The 19,020-nt window shown below is 36.8% G+C and overlaps 1 protein-coding gene across 1 annotated transcript; it reads left to right on the top strand.

The window, feature by feature from the left end:
* The first annotated feature begins 1,746 nt into the window (after positions 1-1,746).
* Positions 1,747-2,775, top strand: LOC103430156 (brassinosteroid-responsive RING protein 1-like). Its single transcript, XM_029093130.2, has one exon. It carries the CDS (start codon positions 2,020-2,022, stop codon positions 2,521-2,523), a length of 504 nt encoding a protein of 167 aa, XP_028948963.2. The 5' UTR covers positions 1,747-2,019; the 3' UTR covers positions 2,524-2,775.
* Positions 2,776-19,020: the final 16,245 nt, after the last annotated feature.

Genomic DNA, 19,020 nt, shown 5'->3' with positions numbered 1-19,020 from the left:
ACTCCCTCACTTTCATTAGAGAGCACCCATTATTCATGTATTGAGGAGTGAGCCCTTATTCTATAAAAGGGACTCCCTCACCATCATTAGAGAGCATCGTCGCCTATTGAGCAACCGCCTCGCCGCGAGCATCACTCTTAGCCCATCATTTATGTATTGAGGAGCGGGCCCTTATTTTATAAAAGGGACTCCCTCACCATCATTAGAGAGTATCGCCGCCTACTGAGCAACTGCCTCGCCCGAGCATCAATTCTAACCCATCATTTATGTATTGAGGAGCGAACCCTTATTTTATAAAAGGGACTCCCTCACCATCATTAGAGAGCATCGCCGCCTATTGAGCAACCGTCTCGCCGCGAGCATCAACTCTAACCCATCACTTATGTATTGAGGAGCGAGCCCTTATTCTATAAAGGGACTCTTTCACCATCATTAGAGAGCATCGTCGCCAGCTGAGCAACCGCCTTGCCGCGAGCATCACTCCTAACCCATCACTTCTGTATTGAGGAGCGAGCCTTTATTCTATAAAAGGGACTCATTCACCTTCAATACCACAAGCCGAGCCAACCAAGGCAACATAAGCCACAATCCGAGCAGCCTCGCAACATGTGCTACTTTTAGTTGAGCATCATTTCACATTTGAGCACCGCCTTATATCGAGTATCAGTTCTAGACGACATTTACTTACTTTGGCCAACATATGGACTAAATTTCAAGTCTCCAGCCAAAACACTCTCTTGACTGAAGACTTGGCGAACTACTGTTTATACCATACTTTGGGCCTCCGTATTTAGATCTCGTATAAATACTCGGGAGACTCAAATGTAATTATGTAATAAATGGAGGGGCAAATATGTAATAAGTGAGGGGCCCTTATTCTATAAAATGGCCTCCTCACCTTCACAAACCTCAAGCCTCACATCCCCTAAACAGAGCTCTCATCCTCACAGAGAAGCTCTCTCAAACCCTCTCTTTCTCTAAGGGACTCCCTTTCACCCTTGTAATCCATACATACAGTTAGAGAGAAATACAATCAACATCAGTGTGAACTTAGCCCAAACATTGGGGTGAACCACGATACATCTTGCGTTCTTTACTTTCTTGCAGATTCGAGGTCGGATTTAAGTTGTTCCAAGACCCCTCCAGTTTTGTGCATTAACAAAGTTGTTATCTTAATTGATTGTTATGGCAATTAAAAACATGGTTAATTTTATAAGAATTAAATTGTTGGAGATTTAGAAGTAAGATAATAGAAATAGTAGCAAATGAAACGAGAGTTTAGTTTGGGCCTATCACTAAATTTATTATTTCTCGAAATAAAGTAAATATTTCGGGACCGGGGCGTTACAAATTTTCTATCTTTAAGAAGGTTATTACTTAATTGAGGTGTAGCTAAAAGAATATAATTTATTGACTTATTTTTTCTTAATGAAGTTATATTTCTAAATAGGATTCCTTGGGATCAAAAAGAAAAAGAATTTCTTGGGAATTATTTACTAAAAAAAGGTTTCTCGCATGTACGTGTGAAAATACTAGTATGTTATATAAACCTCAAATGTTTTAGTTTTCATATTTCTTCATCTCATGTAAACAACTCCAGTACCATTTTTTTCACCGTAATGAGAAATGGATTAATTAAATAGAGGTGAAAATAGAAAATAAAAGGCCAAAAATCTATTTTAACGTATACTATACGTACAAAACAGGCCCTTATCAATGTGAATACAATACACTTTGGTAGTGTGTTATTTCGACAAAGTTGAAGGGTGCCATTATCCACATCGTCAACTCTCTCAATCCTCATTCATGGCCATATAAGCCATCCTCCTCCACTCTCCATATCCTCTCTCTCACTCTTCCCCTCCCTCCCTCCCTCTCTCTCTCTCTCTCTAGCTCTTCCCCTCCCTCCCTCCCTCCCTCTCTCTAGAAAACACATAGAAACTAAACAAAAACCCATTTCAAATCTTCAAACTCCATAACCGACTCACAACCCAAAACCTCAAAGCTCGAGGCTTTTTAATGGGGTTCCCAGTTGGGTACACACAGCTTCTGCTCCCAAAGCTCTTCATCCAAACACTCTCTCTGCTGGGTCTAATCCGAAAACTCATCTCCGCCTTCTTCTCCCTGCTGGGTCTCCAATATTTCATCGAACAGGACAATGCCTGGTCCGACCCGCCGGCCCGATTCCCGGAGTTCTACTCCGTCTCCGCGGTTCTGATCCGGGAAATCCTGCCGCTGGCGAAGTTCTCGGACCTGGTGGACCCGCCGGAGTCGTGCGCCGTGTGCCTGTACGAGTTCGAGGGCGAGGACGAGATACGACGGCTCACGAATTGTCGTCACGTCTTCCACAAAGGGTGCGTGGACCGGTGGGTCGGGTACGACCAGAAGACGTGCCCGCTGTGTCGTACGCCGTTCATATCGGAGGATATGCAGGGCGATTTCAATGAGAGGCTTTGGGCCGCTACTGGGATCCCTGATTTTTACGGTGATTATTCTCACACTAATCTTGGCTTTGAATTGTAGCACTACTAATTCAAAGGTCTTTTACTTTCTTTTTACTTCAAAGAAAAGAAAAATTGAGAAGAAGAGTATGAGAATCGAACTCTCGATTTTGGTGCGAAAGGTGGAGTGGACCTCGCCGTCGTGGTCGTCGGTGAAACAGAAGAATCCAACTTTTGTCGTGAATGTAGTGCCTAAGATTCTACTACGGAGTTTGTAAAATGTGTAAATACACGATATTGTTGGATAAAAGAAAATTGAGAATTGAGTGACAAATGAGATGATCTTGTATAGTTTTTTTCTTTATTTCTTGAGAATTTTAACGAAAAGCTTCTGGTACGGTTCATTTTAAAGAAAAATCATATTTTTACACTAAAAAGTCAATCCTGATACTATTCACTTTATCCTTTATTTTGTCTTTATCGTTAAAACTCAAAGTTTTCAAATCATTTTCATTAGTTTTCATTTTTTTTCTTTGGTTGATGAAAAATGAGAATTTTGGGTTTTCTATGTTGTAACTCAGATTCCAAAAAAAAACAATTAGTTCTTGATTTGCAGATATTTATCTTTTTAATATTGAAAGAGGTCTCAATCTTTGTTAAATGATAACATTTCGATTTTGGTACCTAAGTATTTTGAGTGATGGGATGTTTTAACTGCTTTGGAGTATTACCTATGTCCCTGTTTTACAAGATACAATTTTGTATTGAAATCCAAATAGCGGGAGTTGTGCGAGCACACTGTACTAATTAATTGACTTAAACTTATAACTATGAGTATTGGGTAAGTTAATTAATTGATATAATCCATATTTACAAGTATTCTGTGAGTATTATCTTTAGTTAAATTAAAATAAACAGACTTAATTCACATTTACGAGTATTAGTAAAGTTAAAAGTGATAAAATTGGTGTATGGTTAGTTTGGCTTTTGGCATGTATTTGGTAACTTGTAAGGTTGGTGATAGGGGTCATTGTTTAATTATGAAATCGAGCGTGACATTGTCGGTTGGTGGGTTCACACTGGACAAATTCTAGTAATGGAAGACATGAATGTCTTTGCAAATTCTCCAAGCATTTCAAATGGGCTTTAAATCAGATGGGATCTACTAACTTGAAAAAAAGGAAAGAAAGAGTTTCCAAAAATAAAAAAAAAAGGAAAAAAGGAAAGAAAGTGAAAAGATGAATAAGAAAAGAAAGAAAAAGAGGTGGAGATGATGTATTTTTTTTAATTTTTTTTTTGACAAACAATAACATCTACACTGAAAATGAGGTGATGGGGTTAGCCACACAATGTACTAGCAATTCGTCTTGTCGAGAATCAAACATAAGACCGTAGTATTAAGTGGCCACTATATATGTGCGTTTAAATATATGGGTTTTTGAACCTTGGTCCTTAATGTCGAAAAAGATTGAAATTACATTAAAACTTGACGTTGGATTATGTATTGGTTTTAGTCTTTTGACGTGTACATTAATTCTTGTTTATGACAGTTCCCATGCATACGAAATTTGATACATTTGAATGAGAGGTCTCCTACATACGAAAGAGTTGTCACTTATACTCAATTTTTTTGTTTTTGTTTTTTCTTCTGTTTTATTATAGAGGGGAACTACACTTGTCAGTATATACGAGAAAAATGGAAGATTTTAATATGTTCATATGCCTACTAAAAGAAAAAAAATCCAGGCTTCCAGGAATCTTTTTTCTATATTTTATTTTTCTTTTTGTTTCCCTGAAATCTTCTCTTTTCTGCCCTTTTCTTTCGAAAAACGTCTTGCAACAAACTTTGCCGGCACCAAGAAATATGGTTTTATTCAGAACAAGATGATTAAACAAACGTATGATGATGATGATGTTGCATTCTCCTTCCTTTCCCAAACATATCTTGTCTTTTGGTTTTGTCACTGATAATGAAATCACGTTGAAATTGAACTACAGTCCAATCAGCCAGCCATCTTTCCAAATGATTTTCATGGCAAGTCAACTAATTAAAGAGACAAATATGAATATTCATAACACACGCTATTTTTTTTTTTGACAAACGTTATTATCTACATTATAAGAAATTAAGTGTGTTTAGCCTCACAATAGGCTAACAATAATATGATTTAAATTTGCATTTAGCGACAATCGAACCTAATTAAGATATCTCACTTATAAGTAAAGAAGAAAACTACTAGACCGTGTAACACGTGGTATTTAGAGATACATACCTAAATTTGGAATATACGACAATCGAACCTAAAACCCCTCGTCTAGTTGATCCAATTCCTAAGTTTGGGATATTTCATTACGGGTTTTAGATATACCATTAAGAATTTTAATTTCTTACGGCAAGTAAATGCATGAAAAGTTATGAATTGAACACTCATTTGCTATCTGTTCTCGTTCCTTTTATTAATAGATGAACGGAATCTGTAATTATTCTATCGTTTGTTAAAAATAAAATATTTTGATCATTTTATTCGTTATTCAATTGGTTTACAAATTGTTCCTTGGCAAAAAACGACACAAATTTGATATGACATGCATTCATTGGTGAGATGATTGAAAATTTGAGAGTTGATTTTCTTGGAGTAGGTGATGAAGTTGCATAATTGAAGAGGCAATGACATCTATTGACTCATAAGCCAAGGGGCAAGGCAGGGAGAAAAAGCCACCGCGTGTGGCTAGTTTTCAAACATGCAGAGCCCACATTAGGGTTTCTTAATCACAATTGAGGATATTTTATTTCTTTCTAATAAGAACACGTAATCCTTCTAGATAAATAACTTTTGAATTAACAACTTTTGAATTTGTTAATTCAAAAGCATTTTGGCTTTTGTTTTCTTTCTTTGTTTCCCCCTTTAGGCGAACCCCACAAATATGTAGAATTTCTGATACAATATTTTGACTTTCTTCGAACTACAGGTAAAACATCACCATTTTCAAATCCCTTGTTCTAGAAGAGGAGCATTCCAAACCCTTCCTAGTTGATCGTGGATGATTTTCGCATGCATATCTCACAGTTGCAGGAGACAAGTATTTCACATGTTCCCTGATTTGATTTGAGAATCATCTTAATATTATTTAAGACATCTGTTTCAAGACTGGTATGTAGTTTAACAAACAATATTATATACAATAAGGAAGTGAGATAGTGGGATAAGTGATAGGGATTTTACCACCTGTAAAAGTAGGGATAAAAATACTTAAAAATATTTGCAAGATAACAAGGTAGTTGTAGTATAAACGGCTCAAGCAAGGTCGTTTTTCGTAGGGATTGGATAAATAATTTGTATTTAAACTAATTTTTAATTAACTATTTGAAAACAAAGTTTAGAAGAGGTTGATTTAATGACCTAAAATATTAAAAACGAATTTAATTAAAAACAATTAAATAAATTGACAAAGTAAAGAAAACAAAAGAAAAATAGTTTTGGAAAACCAAATTGTAAAAACCTAGGGTTCCGCCGTCCCCTTAACCTTAACAATCATATGTAGATTTACCAATTACTTATAAATTACCCATGCAACTTTGAAGGTTACGTATATCAAGGAAGAAATAAATCCAAGTCAAGGAAGATAAGAAATCAGCTCAAAAAAAGGAACATTATCCAAAACCTTATCTTACCTTATCTTATCTTATCCTATCCTAACTTAATTCTAGCTGCATGGGGGATTTATTTTCAGATTAGGACACATTAAAATAGGTTTCTAGAAACCCTTATCCACTCCTACAAAGGTGCCGAACCTTATCCCTTGTTTTTCTAGGAATCAGCCACAAAACAACCTTTCTAGAAGGCTTTATCCCTTGTCCTACAAATCTGGCGCCTGGACCCTTTCTAAAAGCTCTAGAACCTGCAATCCTTTTCCCTTAGGATTGTGCAAATCTTTTCCCTTCAGATTTTGGTGAACCCTAGTCCTTTTCCTTCATGAATTGTGCCAAATACACATTCATTTCCTTCATAAATTCGTGGGTTTCCCTAGCCCTATAAATACAAACCTTTGTGCAGCAATTAATCCACCACCCTCTACCATCAGATCACCACACCATCCACCTTTCATCACAAATTCGTACAAACAACCATTCACCATAATTTAGACCATCTTCCATCACAATTTCGTGCCATACATCCCTCTAGTGCCGCAGATTTGCAAGGAGAAAGGAGAGGAGTCCCTGGAGCCGTGCTTGCCATTCAAGACGTTGGATTGTTGGAGCATTTCTAGGTGTTTTCTATCTTTGATTTCAATGTTTAATTTAAGTTATCTTTGTTTATTTGTGAGTATGAGGAACTAAACCCCTCTTAGCTAGGGGGAATTCGAAACCATGTTCATGCTTGGAATATGATTTGATTACTTTCAGTTGTGATTCATAAGTTGTGAATTCAATTTACTTATCCGTTTGAATTAAAACTGATTTGTGTGTCATGTGTGGAGAAGAACCTCCTAGCTAGCCTATCATCCATAGTTTTACCCAAATTCGTGCAAATTTCATTAGTTCTTTAATTTACTTGTTTTGTTTTCAAATTCGTCAAAACCAAACCCCCTTTACTTTGTTGAGTCATATTAGTTAGAAACTTATTTAGTTTGTGTTTTTAAGTGTTTTGAACCAAGTTACAACCTATTTTCGTCCAATTTCACTCTTAGTGGCAGATTTGAGTCTTTTAGCTTGTTTTGTGCTGTTTTGAGTCTTTTGAGTTGCTTTAGTGTTTTAAAGTTTAGTTTTGTATTCTTTGAGTCAGTTTAGAGGTTACTAGCAAACCCTCCTAATCCCAGGTTCAGAACGATCCCTACTTACATTCTTTACTATAATTGATACAAGAGGGTTTAATTTGTGTGTCAACTTAATTTTCACATCACTCCGAATCGAGCTGTGCTGGCTGACACTTGGAAGGTGACGAAGCCATAAAGTGTGATGATGTGGAAATATTGTGAATAAATTTAAATCTAAGAGTGCCTAAATACCAGAGTGCATTGGTGAGCAGGAATGAACCCACTTCACACGTGACGTTAAAGCATAAGCAAGTATAGAAGAGTGAATTAAGAATCGTACCCTCGAAATAATCTCCAATATTAAGAATCACCATGATTCCTCGACGATAAGAAAGCTCAGCTAAGAAAACCTGGAGGGTGAAGACAAGACAAAGGTGAATGGCCCAGAAGATAAAATTTTAATAGAAACCATATAAATTTCTATAACCCCTCGCTACAACGCCTGTAAAATTTCCAGAATTAGAATATAAAAATATACATATACATATATATATATATATATATATATATATATATTAGTTCAAGTCATGCTTCACATATTTATAATCATATGCGAACTTATCACATATTCATCACGTCTGCTAGCTTGTCACGTATTCATTACATATACTAGCTCATCACGTATATTCATTATATATGCTAACATTTCATCACATATAGGCTAGCATCTAAGTCGGAGTCACCTCTAGTGACCTATACGACATATTCATATCTCATCACATATCTCATCAATCATGGCTAGCATATAAGTCAGAGTCACCTCTAGTGATCTACACGACTTATCCATATCTCATCAATTAATCTAGCCGGAGTCACCTATAGTGACCTATACGGCATTACACTGCACACAAGTCAGAACCACTGTAATGGTCTGTACGATAGGACTGGGCACCTAAATTGGATCCAATGTGAACATATGGTGTGGGAGGTGACATTATAAACAGGTTGTGCCATATCTTTGGCTAAATCATAATCACCCGGGGTGCAGGTTTATGAGCTTTAAATGCATCGAATACAATGTATACGATTCATAAGCAACCTGTACGATAATACCAGAGTTGCCTACTATTGCAACCTATACGATAGTGTAGGAGTTGCTTTAAACATAATTGTAGTCATATCATAACCCCATCAATTCAAATAATACCGTATACTTACTTGAACTTACCTAAACTTACCTGAAATTACCTGTGTGTCCTGCGTTCACCTTTGCACTTCAGAGCGTTCACAATAATTATGAGCATAGAATATAAAAATATTTCATAGTGCTTCCAATTATATAATACGATGTACTAACTATTAATCACCAAAACATAAAGTTAAAACACACATTTTTCACCAATATCCCTCACATTACTCAATTCCTTAAGCAAGGCTATTATCTTGATTATATAATCTCATATGGCTGCATCTAATGTCTGGTTAGATTGCTTATGTACCCTAAACAGGGATTAAGCCATTCGTAGTTCGCAATAATTATTTATGGTAATACGCATATGGATATATCATGATGAAATCTAAACTCAACCATCTCATAGTATTTTATAACATATAAATATATATATGTCATGGCATAAATTTCTTAGTTTTATTTAAAAGCATTTATAGAATTATCAATCATGAAAAATATTATAAGCAAGGAAAGATCCACTCAGCTGGAGTCCGTGCTACAACTTCCTAGCACAAACATTGAGGTGTCACAAACGATCGGCGCCTGTGACCAATTATCAAACCATGTCTTAGAATTCTCGTCGATACAATACATAACTTACATCGCACATGAGTCTACGTAATTCGGTCCAGAAGATCTACAAATCAGATCTCTGATCCGTAACTTCCAAGGATCTACATTATGCTTCCAGAATAACATACTAAAGTTTCAAAACGATCCAACGGTCGGATCTCAGCCAATTGCCAAAACCAAGTGGCGGTTAACATTTTATTTTACGAACTTACAAATCCAATTCGAGAAGATCCGTATGTCGGATTCCCAATCCGTAAGTTCCTATATTCTTCAAATATTATGAATAATAACCAATTAAAGTTTGATGACAATCCAACGGTCGGATCATTGATTCAGATAATGGCCTATTAACATATCTTGTAGAATTTTGGTTATAACGATCAATCTACGTCATTCAATTCTCAAAACTGAATTCAAGACATCAAATATAGCCTAAAAATAGTATTGGCGGCCCTCTGGCCACGCGTCGCCGTGCGTGCCACCGTGGATGGTGGTTGGCTGCCCCGACTCGCCGGAAAAATCAACTATCTCTAAAAATTACCAAAATTTGTAGATTTGAAGAACTCAATAACTTTCATACCTGTGACCAAGGCCAATTTGGCATGGAAAGGCTCCAATTTCATCAAAACCCGTCGGTAACCCTAGTTTTGGGTGTGATCGATTCGTCCTCTACTCAACTCCGCCGCTCCAACCAACAATTGGGCATTGTTTCTAGGCTCAAGGGAAGTGTATGGGTAGTGGTAATTGGAAGAAATTGTTTCAGAAATGGTAGATTTGGAGCAAAGACCTCACAGCACCCGTGTGGGTGTTCTTCACGAAATCACAACAAAATTCGTTGATTTTTGGGTCGAATTGGATGCTAGGATATCTTGAGGGTGTTTGAGGGTGATGGGAGGTTGAAGAAAACTGGAAATTTGGACAAAAAACCGTTGGGAAAACACCTTATAGAACTGGGTCTTCGCACGGGTTAGAAGGACCCGACTGCTCCCCTTCTTTTCCTTCTCCCTCCTTTCCCTTCTTTCCCTCTTCTGGTTGGTCGTCCTCTCCTTCTCTCTTCTCCTGATTCGCCACCTTTTCCTTTTTCCAAATTGGGCAGCTTTGCCCAATCCTGTTTGCCCTCCATTTTTCCTCCCCGGCTCTCTTCTTTTCTTTTCCCATATTCTAACAATACTCCTATAAAAAAAATACTTATATATATATATATATATATATATATATAATTTCTATATATATAAGTATAAATATTAGCTAAAACCAAAATACTTCTTGGGTTTATAGTTCCGTAAAACTTTAACCGTAACTCCAAATCCTCTTCTACATGTGCCTACGCATCCGTAAGATCGAGCTCTATCCGAATATGTCAATAAACATGACAAAATATATGAGAGTTACACACATCCTCGAAATATCATGTTTTGCCCATAGGGCATTTCCGTCCTTTCATGTATTAAAATTATAAAAACCATAATTTTTAGGGACGGGCTGTTACAACTAAGATATATAGATAATTTAAAGCACAGTAATTAATAATTCAAAGCATGCATGCATAATATCATAAGAAATTAAATAAAAACTACATATTCATGCTAAGGCTCAAGGCATTGCAAATTAGTTATAAACAACCATAAAACAAAAGGAATTTATTAAAAACATGGATAGAAAACACCTTGAAAATAAACTTGAATCTTTAAAACCTGGCAAATTATTGATGCGTGCGTTCCCCTTTCTCCTCCCCTTTTAACCCTAATGGCTATATCTCTTATTTATACTAATACAAAATAACCCTAAAAAGTCTTAGAATAAAACTAGAAACATAATAAAATAATAAAACAGAAAATAAAAGGTTTCCCATTTGAACTAGAATTCGGAGTTCTCAGAAAATCAGATTTTTGACCAACCAAATCAACTTCGATTTGGTCCCAAAAGGTCTTTTTGAAAGCTGGAGACGTCCTTACAAATATTCAAAAGGAATCTTCCTCAAAATATGCCATCTTGACCTTCAAAATACCCAAAACGTCCAAAAATGTCAATCTGGGAAAGTTGCGCGTTGGGCTTAATTTCATCGCCACGGTCAAACGGCTTGGTAGAAAAATCTGGAATTTTGACACAATCATCTTGAAAAACTCATGAACATCCTCGAATTGGAATAACTTCAAAATTCATCCGTTTGGTTACTTTTTGTTCTACAGGAAGTCGATGTCCTACATTGAAAATACATAACAAAGTATCAAAATTCTACCAAAATAACCAATAAATTATAACTAAGAATAGGGTAAAATATATAGTATAATATCGCCTCATCAATAAGCCTCACAATGGGCTAGCAATAATGTCTCGTTTGTATAATTGAGTTTATTGAATGATATTGACTCTATTAAAAGAAATACGGAATGGATATTTTAAGTGAAATTACCTATGTAAAAATTCATAATTTTTTTGTGGTAAAAAATTTGACCACTATATAAAGTTTGTTGCAGTCCTATTAGATTAGGAATGTGATTGTGTAAATCCTAGTATATCTTGGAATATCTCTTATATTCTTATTAGGAGTTGATTACCTATTAAGAGTTGTAAATCTAAAAGGATAAGGAATTAACCTTCTTTACTGCTATAAATAAAGGCACAATGGGGTGGAATAGAACACACCTCACAATTACATATCTCTCTCTTCTCTCTACTATTGCCGCACCTTTCTCTCTCTCCATGGCCTCCATAATCGTTCAATAAATTATGCCTATAACACGTTATCAGCACGCTCTTGACGTTACGCTAAAGAGAGTTTGATCTTCAATCAAGAGAATATTACGTTTTAATCATTCTTTTTATGATTAATTTATGATTTTATTGAATTGATCTACATGCTATTGATTCAATTTAATTTTTCTTTGTTGAACATGATACAACGTATTGGAGATGCAATTCTGGCTTTCCAAGAAGGATCTTCTATCTTCTACAAATTGAAAGGCTTTTGTAGTTTTCTGCAAAGCATATATGCTTAAAATAAAGTAAGATATTTGAAACAACCGTGAAGCATGAAAACATTCCCCATGATGCATGAACCTCCCTATGTTCATATTTTCCTTCCGATATATATATTGTATGTGTTTATATTTTTGTCAATATATATATTTGTTTCATGCATCGCACAATTAAATTGTTATGTGGAGTATGTGAGCCAATGTATACAAAATAAATTAGAAGCATATTTAGGGTTTTCTAAACACTAGGTTCGAAAAATTGGGTATATTTTTCAGCACTACCATGGGATGGCATCATCCTAATGCCTTTGGACCACCTGCGCAACCCTTTTTGGGCCTGCGGCTCCACACTGTACCACAACTAGGCCTCCATCTGGGTTGATACTTGCATAGGCCAGAAGCCTTATGTCTAAAACCACAGCCAGCAGCCTTGCTTGCTGGGCTTTCGTGTCCCCCACGCCAGCCCAAACGACTGGGCTTGTCTTGAACCCAAACTGAAGCCAGCCTTTGCGCTGGGCTTTGTGCAAGCACCCACGACACGCTTCCTGTAGCCCAATTTGTTGGGTTTGAAACCCAGCTGCAGTTGGGGTTTTCTCCTATACCCCCATGGCATGCAGCCTACTCCCGAGGCCTTTTAGGGCCCAACCTCTTACTCAAGGCACCCAACCCGAGCCCAATTATTTTTGGGGCAATATTTTTGACCCAAATGCTATTATTTTAGCATTCTAAATAATTTTTAACCTGTATGTTAATATTATTTTTGCTTCTACAATTGACCCATATGGCCCGATTTATTGAATTAATTAAAAGTGACCTGCAGTCCTTTAATCTGATAATGAATCCAAAATTATTGACCTGAAGATCACTTTTGGACATTAACGATTCAATAATTTATTTTAATACTTTGAACCATTGACATACTTTTGTAGTAACGAAGCTCTCACACTTGAGTTCCCGAAGAAACTCGAATCCACTACACTTAGTTGTATATTGCATTCTGTGTTCTTGCAGGAACCTCTCTTTTATGAACTAAACGTTCAAACTAAATTAAACCTGTAGTTTCAAATTTAGTGCCTTTGAAACCCGAAGTTTTAATAAAACAATACACCCATGAAAACCCGAATTTTTCATGAAAACCATTTCTTAGAACCCAAATGTTCTAACTTTGATGCTCATGGATGATTCATTCCCATAGCATTAATCACAATCGTGTTCCCTCCAATTCAATGGATTGTCGAACCGTCACAAGTTCGATTTCCCTTATTTGGACGTTTCTAATAGAAACCATTTTATATGTGGGTACAAGGCGTGAATCTCCGCTTGACTATCAAGAAGCTGAGACACCATTGAAGCCAACAATGGCAAAGAATAGCTGAATAAGCCTCCGCCATGATCTTCATTCAAAGACTTATGCCCAAAGCATTACAAACAGAAATACCTCCCGAACAAGGATTCCATGGCTCTTTGGCTCGCTTCTATGGACCGTTGAATCATGAAAGATATTGCCCAAAGCACATCATGATTATATCCATGAATGAGTACGATTCTGAAGTTTATACATCCGATCGAATTTTGACTGGAGAATACTTTTCTCGTTCTTCCATGTTTCTAACTCACTCCTGAAGCAGCAGTGTAGAAAGTGGAAGTTTACCAAATTCTTGGATCTGATTACTACCACAAACATATGGTAGAATTAGGGCCTGCCATGGTGTGGCATCATGCTTGAAGCATGATCCTTGGCACCTAAGACCTAAAACTTCAAGAACAAGGGATAGTATTCCCAAACCTTAACCCTGCAAAATCTACTTCCATCTTGATGAAATGGATCATTGGTTATGCACTTGTTCGTGCTCTTACCAATGTTGTTAAGGAGTACCATTCTAATAGTCAATATGTGAGACTAATTTTGCTCCACCGAACTTCATTGGAAGAGTAGAATTTTGACATGGATTGGCTTTCTTAGCTGAATCCCCTTAGTAAACCATTTACTTTATGAGAATTTTTCTATGTTCTTGGATTCAAGTTTGGTGTATGTTTTACTTATGGATAATCTTATTGATATTGTCCTCGAATATGAGTTAATTGAATCATGTTTCTTAATACATGTGATCGATTCAATTAAACATGTGATTATGTAGGAATGTGGGATGTGATACTACACACACTAACCTTACACCTAAATCACAACTATAGCAGCGACTTCAGGTCTATCCAACTTGACTAAGAGCATTGGCACGCTCCTCGTTGTATGAGTGGTACTGAATCATCATTTAAGGGACCTTAAATTCTCTCTGTCGTTGAGTTTTTGAGGATATTCGAGAGAACAATGATCATAAATGAAACCACTGAAAAAATAGAGTGAAATATCTTTGCATCACCTCCAAGAATGAGCCTGAAGCTTTGATTTGGGGTCCATGAGTTGTCTCCCAACTGGGAATACACCACATGTGGCCGGCCTGGAACCTGGTGATTGAGCAATTTACTTGCTTTGGCACGACCATTTGGGACACTTAGGACGAACAATGATGCTACAATGCATCTCCTTCCTCGAAGTAAGAATCTTGTGCTTACAAGCACACTTTGCCAAGACTGCTCATTAGGGAAATTGATTTTTTATATCATCCCCTGCAAAGATACGAAACAACTCTCTTTTCACAGTGGATTCAAGGGAATATATGTGGACTAATCTAACCAAAATGCGGACCATATGAATACTTATGGTTTTAGTTGATGAATAGACAAACTGGTCACATGTTTGTCCACACACATTGCTGCTAAACCCCCTGGCCAATTAAGGGTTCACCACCTTACTTATCCTTTAAGGTCCAGGAGACTGGATAATGTCGGAGAGTTTATATCGACAGTTCAATTTCCATGTTCACCCTAAATAGCCTCACCTAGTGATCATAAAGCGCAATTTAAATGATCGCCCAGATTTTAATAAACGTACCAAGTTTTCGGTTTCTACCTAAGGCTATGCAATCTTGTACGTAGCTATATTGGTCCGCCTTGAGACCCATTGCCATCCAACCTATTTGACGTTACGATTGGTTACTGGGTACGAACTTGACGATTTTTGTATTTACGCATTTGAGTGTGCATTCCATGAGCCAAGTTGAGTCGCTGCAACGTACCAATATGGGTCCTCAAAGAAGGATGCATATCTTTTGTTGATCATGATTCTTCACATTAGCTCTCTTCGATCCCTTGCATGCGATCTCTTTACCGCTCATTTGCGGGTTGTCACTTTAATGAGACAATCTTCCCACTATTAGGGGGAGATAAGAACGTCAACGTTCCTGTAGAACAGTGCGAATTTACGTGGATGTTGCCCACTATGTCTCATCTCGATCCCCATACCGCACAAGTGTGATAAGCAAATGCGATGAATTCTAACTTTCAGAATGTTACTCCAGAAGCATTCCTCTGATTTAGCTAAAGTGTCGACATCATATACCAGCTGCAAACATGCCTGCATGGATAGATGTACTTAACGGACGTCGAGTCAACATCCCTGGAGGGCGTGCCACCCTTGTTGGACGATTTGGACGCTCCTATTGGATGGTCCAGTACACTGGTAGATAGCCAATCAATCTGTCTTGGCTTGGAGCACGATAGATCACTCGGTTCGTATGATTCACTTCCCTTGAAGAGGAAGACACGACACAACAATGAATCTAAACTCGATCACTGTCTCAAATCATTTCCATCTCATGAGATTAATCTAGATTACTCCTGAGACTTAAAGTTCTTGGTCCAGTATACTGGTTTGGATGAGAAAATGGAATTGAAATGAGATTACCATCGATGATGTTTTCACTTATATGGTAGCTACCGACATAAATGAAAAGCGACGATATCAAACCGTGTTTCGTTGATTAAGTGACAACGTAGAACTGATTCGACGACCAAAATTACAATCTAGGTAACCCCGTTGTTCCTTACCAAAGTGTGTTTATACCTATCGTTCCTACACTGCCCAAGGTAACCTTGTTGTGTTACAAGTGGGAAAGGAAGCGTTATGAGATGAATGAAATAGTGTGATATGATGCATGCCTTACGGCGAAAGGTTTCTCTCAAACGTCCTGTGATTGATAGCAGCATGATAAAATGTGGTTAGTGGTTTCTCCATGGGGATATAAATATAGAGATTTACTTGTACGTTCCTGAAGAATTACATGGACTGGTTCAAATAGTTCCAAAACCACAGAACACCCTCTTAACTTGTTTGAGGCGTTCACTTACAATCCGACGAATGTGGTATACCCGTCTAAGTGATTATTTGATCAGTCAGAGATGAATTATGCCATTGCGTGTTAAACTATGAAGTCTTATTCCAAATTGCTAGAGTTACAGTTTATGTCGTTGACATGCACCTCACTAAGACTCTAGAAGAGTTTAAGAAAATTACCTTGCACTTGAAGATGGAATTTGAGATAAAGGATCTTACGAAAACTTGTTTATGCCTTGACCTGAAGTTCAAGCGTTGTTCTGACAGTACCTTGGTTTACCAGTCGAACTACACCCCTAATGTGTTACCTTTGAGTATACCTATGATCGTCTATACGTTTATGGAATCCGAAATTCCATATCTAAGTTTAGCTTTGTGCTTTATTGTACTTAGCTCATTGTATTAAGACAAGACATCTCATTCACTGTTGATCTATTGGTAAAGATACAGCACCGCGCCTACACGTATCCACTGAATTGGTATTAAAGACGTACCCTGAAGGTAATACGTGGGAAAATCCCAACACATCTCAAGCGGATCCAACCCCCTTGATCCTCGAAATGATGTTTTCCTTGTTTGTTATGCTGACACAGGTTACTTATCAAACCCCAAATGGTTATGTCTTTACCGTTAGGGATATCCCAATATCTTGGAGGTCCACGATATGACCTTAGTTGCGAAATCTTCGAATCATTCAAAGACTCACCTCACTTCACGACGCCACAAGTGAGACATGGTTAGGAGTTTTTTTTAGCATATTCAAAATACTTGTTGTGTTTTCATCTATCGTTGAGTCCCAACGACGATCCATAAAGACTATGTCGCATGTATCCACTTAACCAAGCCATGATACAAGTCTACGCAAAGACATATTGTATCTACATCTACATCAGCAAAGCATCAGGATATTGAAGTCATGCAAGCCGATCCCAGACAACCCAGCCGACCTCTACACGATGTCACTGCAGAAGTTAACCTTCCAGAAGCTTGTCCGAGGAATTAGTATGCCTAACTATTCATATGCAATGCTTGTAGTTCTCATTTGGAAGTTATGTCAAACTCAGGGGGAGTAACTAGAAGTATACTCACTTGATCTTAATGTACTCTTTTTCCTTACGATTAGGAGCATTTTTCCCACTGGATTTTTGCTACCTAACTAGGTTTTAATGAGGCACCCATCCTGGGCTGATCATACCCTTGTGAGTTCTTCTACTTACGTCCAAAAGACGTATAGTTTTGACTTAATGCAACTTCTCAATTTTATCCTTAGTCTATGGGTTTTTCTCTCACCTTGGGTTTTACCATAGCAAAGTTTTTGTGAGTTTTAATTTTTTAAGCATTCTTCTGTTGATCTGAGAATCGCATTCGCTCATTGTGCCGACGACTTCATCAACTGTACTTGCTTCATCACTGAAGACCTGATACGCCATTTACTTGAGTATTTATACACTCAAGGGGGAGTGTTGCAGTCCTATTAGATTATGAATGTGATTGTGTAAATCCTAGTATATCTTGGAATATCTCTTATATTCCTATTAGGAGTTGATTACCTATTAAGAGTTGTAATCCTAAAAGGGTAAGGAATTAGTTTTGTCTACTACTATAAATAAAGGCACAATGGGATGGAATAGAACACACCTCACAATTACACATCTCTCTCTTCTCTCTACTATTGTCGCACGTTTCTCTCTCTCTATGGCCTCCATAATCGTTCAGTAAATTATGCCTACAACAAAGTTTTAATACTTTTATATTTGGAAGAAAATATTATGTTAAAAATATTGTATAATGCCTAAATTTATTAGTAAAATTAAATGTGCGAAATTAATACCTGAATTTTGATAAGGGGTGTGATATCCACACACCCATTTTACTTTTCACACACTTAATTAATTTTCGGCCGTCGGATCGGATGAAATGAAGAAGATCAACGGACATAAATTATCAAATGGTGTGTGAAAAGTAAAATGGGGTGTGTGAATAGTATACCCCTTTTGATAAATATACAGGATGCATACATATTTTTTCAAAAATACATAGAGTACGTGTATAGTAGAATTTACAACTAGGTGAGAAATACTAGTCATCAAATCAAAGTTTTTGACTCTCGAGGGTGTTGTTGACACAATCTATCATGGGTTGTAGGTAAGATTATCATTTTAAAAGCATAGATAGAACTACTATTATAGTAATTTGTTCGAATTCCTCCATGGATTTACAAGAAGCTTTTAGGGAAGGGCAATAATTTTTTCTCAATTTTAATGACCAAATGATGTGTATGATATGATGAACATAATAACACGTAAAGCTACGTGTTTTCTGCGTTTTATCGTATCCGTACGCACGCAACCTTCTACTAAATTAAAAAATTCAATAAACTGTATCATATTAATTAGCGTCTGGTTCATGTTAATGTTACATGGTATTTTGCAGTTTCTGGAATAAGGGAAAACCTACACGAAAACTATTAGTCGATAGATTGACAAAGACAATAAAATCCACACGCACAAGGTTAAAATAGTCTAAAAATGAAAAATACAATCAAAACATATAAGTACTGCCAAGATTAATTATTTAAATTAGATTATATATAGTTTAATTGTCTGGTCCAAGGAAATTTAGAGGTGGTGGTGTTTTTTTTTTTTTTTTTTTTTACAAGAAGTGATACAGTGGTGCTATTTCATTAAAACCACAAATGGTTATAGAGGGTGTCAATTGGGCACATAGCTCTAACAACTAAGAGATTGATTTGAAGTGAATTTGCGCAATCAATCAAACTACAGTAAACTCCTATACAGCTGCCACAAGCAC

The sequence above is a fragment of the Malus domestica genome, chromosome 14, assembly GCF_042453785.1.
Source record: "Malus domestica chromosome 14, GDT2T_hap1".
NCBI classification, from domain to species: Eukaryota; Viridiplantae; Streptophyta; class Magnoliopsida; order Rosales; family Rosaceae; genus Malus; species Malus domestica.
Note: the sequence above shows the minus strand (reverse complement) of the source record. Positions and strands in the feature narration are given on the sequence as shown.

Coding starts and splice junctions, on each gene's coding strand:
- LOC103430156 (XM_029093130.2), top strand. CDS start 2,020: ATGGGGTTCCCAGTTGGGTACACACAGCTTCTGCTCCCAAAGCTCTTC.